The 15,726-nt window shown below is 42.3% G+C and overlaps 1 protein-coding gene across 1 annotated transcript in view; it reads right to left on the bottom strand.

Annotated features, from left to right (window-relative positions):
* Nucleotides 1-8,516: 8,516 nt before the first annotated feature.
* The window catches only part of Rala (RAS like proto-oncogene A), a 61,229-nt gene continuing 54,019 nt past the window's right edge, over nucleotides 8,517-15,726 (bottom strand). Inside the window, exon 5 of the mRNA XM_052728447.1 lies at nucleotides 8,517-10,438. Coding sequence (XP_052584407.1) covers nucleotides 10,316-10,438 — 123 coding nt within the window. The 3' untranslated portion in view covers nucleotides 8,517-10,315. The remainder of the gene's footprint in view (nucleotides 10,439-15,726) is intronic.

Raw genomic sequence — 15,726 nt, 5'->3', positions numbered from 1 at the left:
TGTAGTAGGACAGGCCCATAGGGTCGAGGAAATCAGCTCAGACCAGTTGTCAATGCATGCACATAACGTACTCCTTAAGAGCCAATCTGGAGTTTGCCTGAGGGCCCAGCAACAGGAGCTCTCAGAGTTCCTGATCGTGCCCAGCCAATGAGGGACGACCACACAGACCAGGTGCTGGGAGGAGGGTATATAAGGCCTTCCCTGTTATTGAATCAAGGAGTTCATTATTTGCCTTCAACGGACTCCTGGTGTCGGTGCCATTGATGTCACACCTTCTCACCCCCTCCCCCAAGGGAGCCATTAGAATCCAGCAACAGTAAAGGAGATCCTATCCACTATGACTTGGGAAGAAGGAAGGTCACCTTACTCCATGAATATGCCATTCACCTCACAAATATTCACTAAAAACTTCTTTAAAATACACAACTCGGAAGCCACTAGCCTTGGTGTAGCCTTACCCCAATCTCTATTTGGAGTATTTTATGGGCTTAGCATTGCTCTACTAAATAAACTTTTGTTTAAACTGTCTAGATCTTCTGACTGAATTCTTTCCTTCAAGAAGGCAAGAACCAAGAGATTCCTTTATTATTTTACTGCTTGTTTCATGGGATTGTTTCACAATTATGTGTTGTTGAAGAATTTCACTCTTGAATTGTTCCTGGGTGACCCAAGGTACCAACTCCTCAAATTGGTCTAGTGCTATAGTTAGGCTCTTAGTTGTTTCTGGTAAAATAATGGCTGGGATATGGTTTAGTTGGTATAATACATACTATATGAGCATGACAACATGTGTTCAATCCTCAGACCCCTTGAAAAAGGAAGCTGAACACAATGGCTCAGGTTTGTGATGCCAGGCCCAGGAAGGTAGAGATAGGTAGACTCCTGGGGCTCACTGGCCAGCCTATCCTACCAGGTGAGTTCCTAAGCCAGTAAGATACCTTGTCTTAAAACACAAGGTAGATGCCACCCAGAAACACCTGGGGTTGTCCTCTGGCCTTCATATGCATGTGCGTAAACATGTGCCTATGCAGATATGCACATACACACACAAGAACACACACAGAGAAAATGAAGGCGGCAAAGAGAGGGTCCGTTCTTCACTGATCTTCAAAAGCTTCAGTTGTGGACTAGCTTTCATAGTACTAAGAGGTGTGATGCAAACTGCCAAATTGGGGAAGCAATCAACAGTCTTACCCAGATGTGATACCTATGAGTCAGTGACCAGTATCTTAGCTATTGTGCTGTTGCCATGAGGAGACACTATGACCAGCTCTTATTGTTGGGATTCTGCTATGCTCCAGCTGCAGGACCGCATATGCGCAGTTCAGGAGCTAAGCAAAGGGTCTTGCGTCTTATGTCATCAGTGTGTACTGGTGACTACGTGCACTCAGTGTGGTCACGCAATCAATGCATGCCTGGCATAGCTCCATCAGCCCACCTGCGCCTTAGAGCCAGACACAGACCCCAACCCCTCTTTCTGTTCTGTTCTCTCTGCCCCCCATCTCTGTTTCTCTCCCTTTCTCTGCTCTCTGCACATGCTTCCCCCCCCAGGCCTGGTTCTTTTGCCCCCGTCCCCAAAAAGCTCTACCGATACTGGATTTTGTTGTGGCTTATGACCTTTCTGCGAGGTAACCAGCACCACTAACCAGTGCCACTTATCATTTTTTAAAACCATCACTTATAAAGGAAAGCATTTAATTGGGGCTTGCTTACAGATTCAGAGGTTTAGTCCATTATTCTCATGGCAGGGAGCATGATAGCACACAGGCAGACATGGTGCCTTCCATCTGGTGGATGTTCTATGGGGGGCACTTCCATTGGGCAGGAGGTGTGCTATGGGGGGTGAGATAACCTGTACATGGCAGTTGCTGGCTTTTCCACAAGTGATTCTGTTGCTATATGTAGTTTTCTTGTTTTTCTTTTTCTATGTTAAAAAACAAAAATCCTGTGTGATATGAACCCCTGATGCTACTCTGTTTGGGGATAAATACAAGTATGGCTTAGGTCCTGCATGTTATTTAGCTGATTCCACATGTACCATAACTTTCATTTACCACCACTCTCCAGAGGCTTATGGTGTGTTCCTGTCAGGATCTGAAGTGTTATGTCAGCATGTGTGGGCATCCCACCTGTGCTCTTTGTGGCCCACTCAAGAAGGTTGTCTTTTGTGATGCAAATGGATCCTAAAACTGGAGAACCAAGGAGAAGGCAGACTGCTCTACTTTCAAGGTGTAAGATAGTGAACCACTCAGTAATTCCCCAAATGCAGCTTTGCTCACATCCACAACGGGGCCTGCTAAGTTTTGTTAGTCAGCTTTCCATCCCTAGAACAAGAAACCGAGATGATCAATTTATAAAGAGAAAAGTTGGCACACCATCTTTAGAGGTTCAGTCTGTGATCATTTGGCTCCAATGCTTAGGGCTTATGGCAGCAAATCATGGCAAGGGTGAACGACAAAGAAAACCCCCCTCACCTCATGGCCGGGAGTGGAAGAAATGAAGAAGAAAGGGTTAAAGTCTTATAGGCCCCCAGAAGGGCACTTCCCCATGACCTAACTTCTCACCAGGGCTCATGGGCTAAAAGCTCTTTTCAGCTCCCAGTAGGAGCGTGCTGGACATTGAGATTTCGCAGGACCTAAATTGACAGATTTTGTGGGGCCCAAATTGTCTGTCTCCTCATCGGATACCGTAGAGATATCTGACAGGGAAGTGGTGGGTGTGATGAAAATTTGTATCGGACCCTTATGTCCTGTGCTTAGTGGGGGACTTTTGTGTTTTTTAGGTAACGACCGTATGCCCACACAGTGTCTCCGGACGAGGGACAGTCATTGGGAGCTGAGTCTTGGTTCTACCTCCTGGGGGGGGGGGGTGTCAATCCTTATGTGGAGGTGCTGGGCAAACCAAAATGGGGAAAAAAATGTGCCTTCCTAATGGGATGGGCAGACAAACATGTCAGACAACACAAAAGAAGGAAAGAAGTGGGGGTCCCAATGCTCACCTGCCAAAGGGACTGAAAGAACGCAACACTGAGGGGCCTTCCCACCGAAACACCGTCTTGGGGGCACTGTCAAGCACCTCAAGTGAAGAGAGGGAGACATCAGAACCTGCACTGGGAGAAACAAAGTAACAGAAGCCCCATGTTCAAGCACCAGATGTTGCTTGGATTCTAACCTCTCCCTGTGGGGAGGGGGGTGAAAAAGTGCAGCATCAACGGCACAGACACCGGGAGTTTGTTGAAGGCAAATAACTAGCTCATTTATTCAATAACAGGGAAGGCCTTATACACCCTCCCCCCAGCACCCAGTCTGTGTGGTCATCCCTCATTGGCTGGGCATGATCAGGAACTCTGACAGCGACTGTTGCTAGGCCCTTGGGCAGACTCCAGTTTGGTTCCTAAGGAGTACATTATGTGCATGCCTTGGCAAGTGGTTTGAGCCAATTTCCTTGGCCCTAGGGGCCTGTCTTATACTTTATAGGATATCTCTTCTCATGGTCCTCTAGAATAGACACAATGCGAGTGGTAGCATAATGACATCTGGACTTTTGAGGATGTGGGCCCTTTGCTAGTGTACATGTGTGAGAGAATGTCCTGGTGCCTTACTTCCTGACACAGTGGGGACAACCTAACCACAGCTTTAAGGATGCTTAACCACAAAGGGGCATCTGACCTTCAGGAGACACAACTGGCAAGATATAGCTGCACTTTCCTTGGCTACATCATCCCCTTGCCCCCTTGAAAGGAGGGTGGGATGATGGCCCAGTGGGCAAAGGGATTGCTACATAAGCATGAGTTCAGATCACTAGTACCAATGTAAAAGCTGGGCATGGTGGCACACATCTGTAACACCAACACTGGGAAATGCAGAGTTAGGATGACTCTTAGACAGTCTAGCCCAATAAGGGAGCTCCAGGTTCAGTGAGAAACACTGCCTGAAAAAATAAGGTAGTGACTGAGGAAGACAGCCACTGCCAACCTCTGACTTCCACATATGTATGCACACATACATGCACAAACATCCAGAAAGCATGTGGGCATGTGCACACACAACCTCACCCTAAAACAAAACATCACTGGGAGGCTGGATTGCCCAACGTTTCAGTCAGTGAGTAGGAGCACACTAATAACTTTCACTAGGTCAGAACATTCACACATTCACATCAAAGGCCAAAGAGAATCTCCATCCTCACTCTAGTGATTTCTCACTCTTTCCTCCAGGCCTTTGGTGAGGCTAAGTTATGAGCTAGTCCCCCCCACTCTCTCTCCCTCTCTCTCACCTACTCTAAGTGGCAGAGTACACTTATTTTAAAATCTATTTTCTCAGTATTTAAGTATGTTATATGTTTTCCTAACTTTTTTTTTAATATGCTAGGCTCTCACCCGCTCAGTAAGGAACCCCTAGGCTTGAGCGACATCTTAAGCAGCTGTGTACCACTCTAAACCTAGCTAAACCTTAAAATTGATGTGTAGGACTTGTACAGATTTAAAGGATACAGCATGACATTTCATTACCTGTAACCAGGTATAATTTCCAAGTAAGGTGGAACATTTATCATTCATTTCTGTTGGGAACATTAAAAATCCTGTGCACCGCCTGTGGGAGCCCACAGAGGCTCCCTAGTAAGGCCTTACTCAATCAAGGTCAGAAAGTCTGAGCTTGCTCTACCCAGTAGGGCTGCATAATGGGACGACTTGGTCAAGGCCGTGGTTACCAGGTATTTTGAAGGGTCTACCCTTGTTGGTACTTTATACCCCGACCTTGAGAGGGGGAGGTCTTTTGCTCCTCCCCTTGCTGATACATAAAAAGCCCACCATGAATAAACTTCAGGCAGCTGGGTGTTGACCTAGGGCCCTCTTGAAGCCATCCTGTGCCTCTGTCTTTCTGTCTACATCTATATATCTTCCTATTATTTCTCACTTCCTTCCTCTTCCCTCCAAGAATCCTTCAACAGGTCAGGGCTGGACTGACCCTGACAACTACCTATTAGTTCAATTAATTGTTGTTGATTATAGTTATAGTGTTATAGATCACTAAGTTACTCTAACTACATTCCTGTACCCACTAACCATTTTCTCTCCATCCTTTCCCTGATACTTCCCTGGTTCTGGTAATCATTTTCTCTCTCTTAGAGATCAACTTTGGCTATCAGTGGCTGCATCTCTGACCCATCCTTCCTTCCAGGGTCTTCATACTCCACCCTCTGTTGGGATAATCTTTTTGTACATTGTGTGAAGGTGTCTGTTTTACCTCACCTGCCTAAGGTACCTACTGAATGGTTTAATAAAGAGCTGAACAACCAACTGCTAGGCAGGAGAGTATAGGCAGGACTTCTGGGAAGAGAGAGGAACTCTGGGAAGAATCTTGAGAGTTGGGGATTCACCAGCCATACCTGGAGGAAGTTGGAGGTAGGATACTGAGAAGTGTCAAGCCACGTGGCAGTACATAGATTAATATAAATGGATTAATTTACATTTTAAAAGCTAGTTGGGAACAAGCCTAAGCTAAGGACAAGGTTTTATAATTAATAAAAATTCGGTGTCATTATTCAGGGGTTGGTGGTCCAAAGAAAGTCCAATTACAACCTTCCCTACATCAGTCATCAGTTATTTTTCTTTCTGGCAATGCTGGGGATTGAACCTAGTGCTTTGAGAATGCTAGGCAAGTACCCTTTGAGAATGCTAGGGTGTTCAGCTGGAATCTCCAGTGCACCCCTGCTTGATGGGCCAATTCCTCCCTCTCCAAACCCCGCCCTCTCGGAGAAACCATCAAGGGTCCCCAGAAGCTGCTAGCTGCTCAGAACCCTGTCTAGATTGGCATACCATACTTGGGTACAGACCCAGTCTGATGTCAGTGTCCCTCGACTGCAGGGTATTTAAGCCCCTTCCTTTAGACTACTGGCTGTGTGATTTTTCTCCTGTTCCCCCTCTCCTACCTTGGTCTCTGGGGGCTGGAGGGTCACCCAGGAGTGCTTTGTCCAAATAAACCTGTTCTTTTAAAATTCAATTTGATTTGGCTTACTGTGAGACCTATACAGAAAACCCGATCACAGGGATTCCTGGTTGTTGTGAGATACTGGAAGCGGGTGGGAGAAGCAAGAAGGATCCAGTAGCACAGAATTAAGTCCTGATCTGGCCTTTCTAGCTGACAAGGCCACCTGGTCTCTGCAGTTTCTTTCTCTCTGAGAGGCCTCTTAGTGCTCAGATTCAGGGAATACTGAAGGGAGACAACTTGAGTCTCTGGATCCTTCAACTAGTTTTCCAGTTCTTCTTTTTTTTTTTTTTGTCATCAACATACCAAATAAAATAGACTTGAGTTATTTCATGGTTTAATCAGTGTTAAACGGTGTCACACAGAAACTCTTTAATATTAAAGGGGGCATGAATTGTAACAGTTACAGGGACACTGGAGCAAATGTCCACATGCCAGCTATGTTTTTTTCAGTTCAAGCTTCCACTCTCCTTGGCTGGTTCAAACATCCCCTGCCCTAGGTATACAGATGTTTGAAGTACTTAAATGCTTTAGGTGTTTTTCCCTTGGGGCTTCTAATAAAAAGCAATTTTGTCCTTCTACCAAATATATCGTGTTATCATGGCTTGAAGCTTCTCTAAACTAGATTTGGGGATACAGATCATTAGGTAGAGTGCTTGCCTAGCATACATAAGGTCCTAGGTTGGATTCCCAGCACCACAAATACACAGAAAGTTAAAACCTTTGCACCTTTCTCATGCCTAGAAAGGCACCTCAGTACTACTGGATAACGAAGAGCCCCTCCCCTCCCTGCTCACACTTCTACAACAGCTTGTGTGCAGAGATACTGGAGCTTAGGACTAAGAAATGACTTTGCAGTAACTTGTTGTGGGTGAAGGCTCCGTCTGCTTCTCGACTGAAATGGGAAATAAAAGCACACAGTCTGACTCCAGGCTGAGCTCTGCGGTTTCTCTGGGGGGGGGGGGGGGGGTTAGCCACCAGGATGCAAGCAGGAGCTTTTCTGTTTACACAGCAACATCTGCCAGCTTTCTAAAGACAACCCTTGAATGCTGGGAAACCTTGGGTGATTCCCACCTTAGTGAACTTGAAATGAATTATTTTAGTCTCAGCTCCACTCTGCTTCTAGAGTATGAACTGGGGGGTCTGGGGCTTTTGTAGTATGCATGAGTTCTTGGATTTGATCCCCAGCATCCTATAATTTTGTACATGCAACAACCCCAGCACTAGTGAGGCAGGAGAATCAAATGTTCAAAGTCATCCTTTCCTATGCCCCACACTCCTCATATGCAAAATAAAGGCTAACAAGAGCACCTATTTCCTCCAGTTAAATCTACAAGGTTAGTATTTTACCTGCAGGTAAATGTTTGCTACTATTAAAAGGATTAGCAGGGATATGTGCTAATCCTTTTAATAGTAGCAAACATTTACCTGCAGGTAAAATACTAACCTTGTAGATTCCGCCTTTAATCCCAGCACTCGGGAGGCAGAGCCAGGCGGATCTCTGTGAGTTCGAGGCCAGCCTGGACTACCAAGTGAGTTCCAGGAAAGGCGCAAAGTTACACAGAGAAACCCTGTCTCGAAAAACCAAAAAAAAAAAAAAAAAGGATTAGCAGTAAGATTAAGGAGAACTATGTTTAATCTCAGATCTTTTAGTTTCATATCCTCTCCTTGCGTATCGGGTGTGTAGGCACTTCCTTTAGTAGCAACTGTTGTGATTGCCCTTAACCTGTCTTCCCTTCACTGGCATATTCCCAGCAATAGCCAGAATAGGCAAACAAAAAGATACTACCGAAAACTGAAGGCATGCACTACTGACTCGTTCTTGACTCCCAAAGGAATTTGCAAAAAGAGCTTTGTAATTTTTGACACCCCTCTGGGAATTTTAGAGAATGCTTTGATAGTTCATCTTTCAGGTTCACTAAGGCAACTGAAGTTAAAAATGAGCTATGGCATTCTGATTTAGTCTAGAACTTACCCTAACTGGACGGGTTCATAGAAGTCAGCATCATGTTTCACCGTGTTTGGCTGAATTACTCCAGTTGTAATATAAGTGCACTCCTTCCATCACTGCTTATGAGTTATGGTATTTAGACAAACTGCATTTGGAAGGATGTGATCTTCGAATTCAAAGTCCACTCAACAGTTAATGGCCATGACTTACCAGAAGATATCCAATGTTAAAGGTAACAGGGTGGTCACTCCTACCAACCTTCAGAAGCAAAACTGTCTCTGGAATGTTCTGATTAGAAAACAAATATGAACTTAGATGTATCTGAAGGAGAAGGCAGCTGAGATTTTTATGACAGTGCAGAGCCTATCTGCCAGCAATTGTGCACAGGAGTCTCCCATCCTGGGCACCAACTTAAACCTGAGCACCTACTCTGCCATAATTTATTATTAATTTATCTGCCATTCCAAGAAGGTCTCCAAACTGATGGCTCAAAAGATTCAGCTGTTTTCATCTCTGATCATGATGCCCAAGGGGTAAAGTAAAAATACCACACTGTAAACATCAATTAACACCACAAACATTTTTAAAAAAGGAAGTTTATTGGTCTTTAAATGGCTCAAATTGCAAATAAATGAACCGGGTAGTGGCATCAGCCTAAGACATGTGATGCATCTCTGTCAGCTGGCTTCATAGCACCGAGTACCCAGGAGAGGGAAAGGTCTCAAAGCAAACTGCAATGTTAGTGGTTAGGACCCTGGCTCAACAAGACTGCAATGAGCGTACGCAGCCATGCTGGGCCTGCTGGCTGGGGTTACACAGGGAACTCTAACTGCACATGGCCTAGCCTGTGAAAATATTAAATCAAACCCTTTAAGGACAAATATTTATGATATGCTGAATGTAGTATCTAGACAGCAGAGTTCCTGAACGCCTGTCTCTGGTAACTTCATGTATACACTTGTTTCCTGGAATGCCTGAGCATCTCTTTGACCTGATGAAATTAGGACTGTGCAACAAGAAAAACTGTTTAATCAAGTGTCTTAGCCTCACAGAAGAAAAGAAAAATCTAATAGTGGTTTACTTCCCATTGAAATCATTTTCCTAACAGCATGCTTGAATTCTTGCAGCAGAAACATCACAGCCTTACATTTGGTCAGAGTGTGCCAAACATGTTCAACTGCTTCATGTCAACCTTAGGAAATACAGGTACAGTATTCATTATGAACATAAAGAGAATACAAAGACTCCTCCTAATGCCCAGACTGTAACCTCATGAGCACACATTTAGAACTGACAGGTGGCAAGCATCTTTCCTCAAATGTCCTAGTGCAAACCATATTAGCTCTCCTGATGGTCTTCCCTATGCCCTGCTTCCAGGAGATTAAACACTTAAATGTATATCACTTGCAGAAAGTGATTACTGGGGACCAGTATCCTACACAAAAGGAGTACTCACTCAAACTTAATTGGTACTCACGCCCATAATCGAAAATCATCATATAAATATATGCTGGCCCTTCATCTTTAACTACCTTATAGTTCATTAAAATCAATGAAGGAGCTCTGGAACTCTAAGAACCAGAGTATGGCACACATCATCAATTTGGTCAGACTCCTAGCAGACACACACTTCTCAGGAATCTTCCTTGTAGCTCTACACTGCCTGGCAAGATAAAACCTGTTACCAGTCATGTGGGCAGTGAGTGGCCCCAAGTGCTAGTGAAAACACACCCAGAATGATGTAACTGGATTATTTTCAGTTTCTAAATTAAGGCATATTCAAAAATGTCCATGTATAAGTTCACACCATTTTTCTAAGTTAATTACCAGGTAATTAATATGCAGATTCACAGATGAATTACTCTCAGTTTTACTATATGCAACAACCATGCCAGTAACTTCTTCTTCTAGATTTGCATAACAACAGTTTAAAAAGTGGTACAGTTAACATGTTCACAATTGTCATTTTTTCAAGGCAGTAGAAGACCAAGACATTTTAAAATAATATAAAATTTAAGCTTTATAATAAACACCAGAGGAAGTGGCCGTTCCTCCCACCCCACCCCATCTCACCTCTTGATTAACAGTTCAAGAAAGACTGTCCCCGCCCCCCCCCCAAAAAAAACAAGCTTACACGCTACATTCAGGACTGATAAATGTAGGCAATTATGAAATAAGTTGAGCTTGCTTCTTGGTGAAGCCACACAATTTCTTTTTAAGTGAATTTGACTTCCAGTGCTGTTCCAATTCATGCTTTTAGTGATACATAACAATTTCCAAAATGTTAGAGTAATTTCAGTCAATTGAGCCTTCAACGGCAATGCTTATAAATTACATTTATTAGTATGGTCAGGATAAGAAAGGAGTTGGGCTTCGATTATAAAATGCAGCATCTTTCTCTGATTCTCTTGGCTAAACTTTTCCTCTTCTTCTTTCCATTCTTCTCTTTGCTGTCTTCCATCTTTCTGGCTCGAATTTCCCTCATTAAATCAAAAAATACCTGGAAGTAATAAGAAAGTAGAGTAAATAATATAGGCAACAGCATGAACGCGCTGCTTCCCTGTCACAGCCGCAAACCTTGGGGATGAGAGAACCTTATTTACCCAGAGCTCCTTCCCGAGACGGACCCGGACACCTCACAGGACGGCGGCGCCTGCTGCCCTGCCCCTAAGAAGGCTTGCTGGAGAGTGCAGCAGAGGAAAGCACACAAGCAAGTCGGAGCCTCCAAGGAGCTTGAGAAAAAACAGCAACTTTTCTGAATGGTATATGCCTCTTGGTAAAATGTTTGTATAAGAAACAAAAACATTTTGTATAAGAAAAAAAGTCTATTTATAGTCATTCTCAAGACTCCAGTGAAAACTGCTATACAGTAATGATAGGGCCCAAGATAAAACTCAAGTGATAACACGAAGTACTTCTGAAAGGCTATTATATTTTATGTATATGAGTGTTTTGCCTAAATGTATGTATGTGCACCAATGGTGTGCTATGTGCCTGATACGGCCAGAAGGCAATGGATCCCCTGGAACTGGGGTTCTAGACTGTTCAGTGCTGGGCACTGAACCCGGGTCCTCTGCAAGAGCAGCCAGTGCTTTTAACAGCTGAGCATCAATCCAGACCATATAAATATATATTTTGAGCACTTTGTGATCAACAAATGTACTTTGCTAATTAATGGTGATTAAGTTTATAACGAAAAAATTATCATAGTAACTAAAAATTGCTAGTGAAATAACTGAGACATTAAATTTCAATTATAAATCTTCTGTTATCTAACAAAGAAAGACCTAGAAAAACATAATAAGCTAAGTGTGAGAGGGAAGCTGGCTCTCACAGTCCATATTCTAACATTCTGTTGGTTTTTAGAGTCTTGCTGCCTTGAACTCATCAATTTCCTGCCTAAGCTTTACAAATGTTTGAATTTTCTCCAAAAATTCAGTTACTACTTATGGAATTAAAAAAATATACAAAAAACCCCAACCTCACTAAGACTAAAAACAAACAAGAAATATAAAAGATAACATGTCACATGTACACATACACCTCAAATGACAATGACTGCAATGTCTGACATGCCTTCAGCTTCCAAGGGAAACCAACTGAAAACTGCAAGGTACAGACTATGGAGAAGGCACCGGTGTGGGAGGAGCAGGTCATGTGCATCTGCTTGCATTTGTAAAAGTGAAGCAATGAAATGATGCAGCGAACACCCACTAGCTTCTTAGGAGCACTGTTTTCAAGAGCAATGGAACATATTAGAACCATTGGGCACCTCTGAATATACTTTGTTAAGTAATTTCTACCTGGGAAAATTAAAATTGTGTACATTAAAACCAGAAATAAAACATAAAAATCATTAAAAATTGAAAACTGGAAACAAGAATGATTACGTTCAAGTTGACACAATCATGAAGAGGAAAGCAGTACTTCAAGAGTCTTTGGGAAACCTTTGGAACACAGTATATGGCAAATTCACCTTAAGTGTTAAAGATTAAAAATAAAAACAAAAGTCCATCAACAAGAAGGACCACAAAGATGCTCAGCATGCATGAGGTTCTAGATGTGATCCTGAATAACACATACACATATGTATACACTCATATTCACACATATGCACACATAGGTACACACACATACATACACCCAAAATCCCATCAACAACAACAACAAAGCCAAACAAGTCTTAAGAGTCACTCTGTGGCTTACTGTGAAAGTCCTTCCCACTACAGGACAACACAGTGCTGTTCTGTTGCTGTGAAGCCAGAATTTCCAGGGGAATGGTACCTCAAAGTGGTAAGGATCAACGATAGCAAATCTGAACTGGTCACATGTGAATTCACGAGCTTTTCTTCCATTTTTAAAAAGTACTCCTTGTTATGGTTCAGTGAAAATCCACAAAGTGATACTAACTGACAAATATTCTCAGGTTGAGGCTGCTGAATAACAATCTATCAAAGAAACCAAGGATTCTTAGGTAAATAGCTGATTTTTGAGCTGGAGCAAGAAATGTAAAATTTAGACAAGAAAGTGAGGGTGCTATAAAATACTAACGGCACAAAAGATGAATGAATGATTAAAGGGTAAATTCCAGAGGTGGGGGACACATAATGCTGAAATACCACAATGGCATAAACACCACTGTTGGATCTCAACTTCTCCCAGAGATTTCAGAAGCCTCTGCTTCCAATCCAGATGGGACTAGCTCTAGCAGAAAGCCTTCTTTCTGACCAAAAGTCTTCATGAGAGTCCTCCAGTACTCATCTCTACTGCTGACAGATACAGTGCACTATGAAAACCATGTATAAGAAGGCTTAAATTTCTAACAAGCGAATCCCTTTTAGAAACCACCCAAACTAGAAAACATGGTAGGAAACATTGAAAGTTGGCATCAGCTAATTTGATGAATTAAAGAAAGTCCCGTTTCAAGGGCCAACTAAAGGAAACAGCAACTAGAAAAGAAGAACAAGGACCAGACAACCAGCACTCCCCCAATCAGAGGACTTCTTTACTACATTTCTCTCCCCTTCCTCCCATCCTGTTCTGGCTCCATCCTCTTTTCTCATTTTAGGGCACCTAGTATGTATGAAATTTGGCTAATTCTACACTAATGACCACAGGAAATTGTGGTGTATTGTGTTCCCCAAAATATTGTGCACCTTAATAAACTTATCTGGGGCCAGAGAACAGAACAGCCACTAGATATAGAAGCCAGAAAATGGTGGCACACACACCTTTAATCCTAGCATTCCAGAGGCAGAGATCCATCTGGATCTCTGTGAGTTCAAAGCCACACTGGAAACAGCCAGGTGTGGTAACAGTGAGCCTTTAATCCCAGGAAGGAATGGCAGGAAGCAGAAAGGTATTTAAGGCGTGAGGAGAGGAACTAGAGCCTGATTTAGCTTTTAGGCTTTGAGCAGCACAATTCAGCTGAGATCCATTTGGATGAGGACTCAGAAGCTTCCAGTCTGAGGAAACAGGATCAGCTGAGGAACTGGCAAGGTGAGGAAGCTGTGGCTTGTTCTGCTTCTCTGATCTTCTAGCATTCACCCCAATAACTGGCTCCAGCTTTGTTTTTATTAATAAGATCGTCTAACAATTCGTGCTACAGGAAATCCTCTTCACATAAATCAAAATAAAGACAGACAAAACAAATCCAAAGGCTTATGCTTGACTTAAAATATCTATGGTTGAAAAATAAAAACTACCTTCATCAGTATTTCCATTTTTTGGCCCTGAGTTCACGCCACAGACTATATTAAACTTTCAAGAAGACTAAGGAGCAATTATAAAAACCAATACAAAAAGAAAGTAACTGTATATGTAAAGCTTAGAATGGCTGAAGGCTCTAAGCCACCCAACCCAGAAATCACAAAATAAACCACCCAAATTCTGACAGCATAGTCTTCCATGTTTTTCATGGTTAAAGTGAAGTATGCCGAGTGAAGACATGCGCTGATTAGGAGACAATAATGACAACAGAGGAAAGTGGACAAAGGATCAATGTTATTACTATACAGTAGACACAAATCAAAAGGTATGAAGTCTGTTGATAGACAGGCAGAAAAGAGAGACTTCGGACTTGGCAGAAGATTGACAGTAGGCCAATCAAGGCTTGAGCAGTCTCACTGGTAATCAGGGCTCACCATTTTCATGCAAGTTGTAATGGCCGTTTAAATTGGACTAGCAAGGCTATATGAAAATGGCTTCTTATAAAGATGATGGAACACAAGGACACTGTTACAGTAGGCACTTTGTCATCATAGTTTAAAAAGAATCCTTGCCTTTTTCTGAGCATCCACAGAAAGTTCAGTGCAGTACTATTTGTAGTAGAAAGATTTGTGGGTGCTGGGGGAGAGATGGCACAGTGTTTAAAAGCACTTTTTCCTTTTAATGGTTCATTATAAAGATTCATCATGACTTAAAACTAGTTTGTTATTGGACACATGTAGTTCTAGTCATTTGCATCTATAAATATTGTTTCAATGACTACAACTGTAAATATATATATATATATATATATGATTTTTTCTCTAAATACATTTTAATTGTTACTTCAATAATTTTGTGTTTATTGGCTTTAAGTTTTTTTCATACAATATATTTTGATCATATTCTTTCTCTCCCCCAACTCCTTCTAGTCTTCTCCACCTCCCTACGCCCCCAACTTTATTTTTTCTCTCACAAACAACACAAAAACAAATGAAAACAAACATACACCTCCTCCCCAAGACAACAAAACAAAACAAAATAAAATAAAATAAAAAAACATACCAAAACCACGGAGTTCCTTTTGTGTTGGCCAACTATTCCTGAGCTGCCCTGCAGTGTAGGTTGATAAATGCAGTGACAGTGCATTGGAGAAAACGGATTTTCTCTCTCCCAGTCACCATAAATTACTAAAAGCTTCTTGGGTAGGAGTGGCACTTTGTGCCACTTCCTCTTGTCCCTGCTAGGATCAACACACTTTTAGAATTGGAAGTGATAGATAACCACCACACTGCCTGTCCATAAGCATGAGCCCTTTTCTACATTCTTGTCAAGAATATATCTTAATTTTCCTAATGAGATGGACTAAAAAATATGACATTATGTTTTTAAATAGTACTTCTGTTTTTACAGGTAAGACTCAGCTCATTCTCAAGTTGAAGGCCATCTACATTGTTTTCCTATCATGCATTTGGACTGCAGTCTTGCTAGATAGATGGCTGTTTTCTCACTATCCTGTGAGTACTCTGATCCCACCTCCACAGTCTCTGAGGTCAGCAGATGATTACCACAAGGCTGTGACAGCACAGCTCATCTCTGTGGACTGCTACTATATGCCTCTCTTCTCCTTAGTCCCAGTCACTTTTAGGGTGTTCACAAGCTGCTTAAGACAATTAGGAAGAAAGAACTCGTATGTTCCAACAGTGTTCAATTTTTCCTTCCACCCCTATCCCCCCAGGACACTGAATCTTAAAATATATAAGTACTTTAAAAATATTTAACATAATCTTACAGAAAACCAGTACATCATATGGAACAGAAATATTCTAGGACTCACTGCATATAAGTACTAAAAGTCTGACCACATTTCTACAAAAATTTAATTATAATGACGTCATTATATCTATTACAGATTGTGGTAGTTTGAATGTAATTGGCCCCTATAAGCTCATAGGGAATGGCACTATTAGAAGGTGTAGCTTTGTTGGAGTGGGTATGTGCGGACTTGTTGGAGTAAGTATGTCACTGTGGGGGTGGGATTTGAGGTCTCCTATGCTCAAGCTATACCCCATGAGACAATTC

The sequence above is a fragment of the Peromyscus californicus genome, unplaced genomic scaffold (assembly GCF_007827085.1).
Source record: "Peromyscus californicus insignis strain IS unplaced genomic scaffold, ASM782708v3 Scaffold_8__1_contigs__length_139910024, whole genome shotgun sequence".
In the NCBI taxonomy this organism is placed as follows: domain Eukaryota; kingdom Metazoa; phylum Chordata; class Mammalia; order Rodentia; family Cricetidae; genus Peromyscus; species Peromyscus californicus.
The sequence above is the reverse complement of the archived record's forward strand: the minus strand, read 5'-3'. Positions and strand labels throughout refer to the sequence as shown.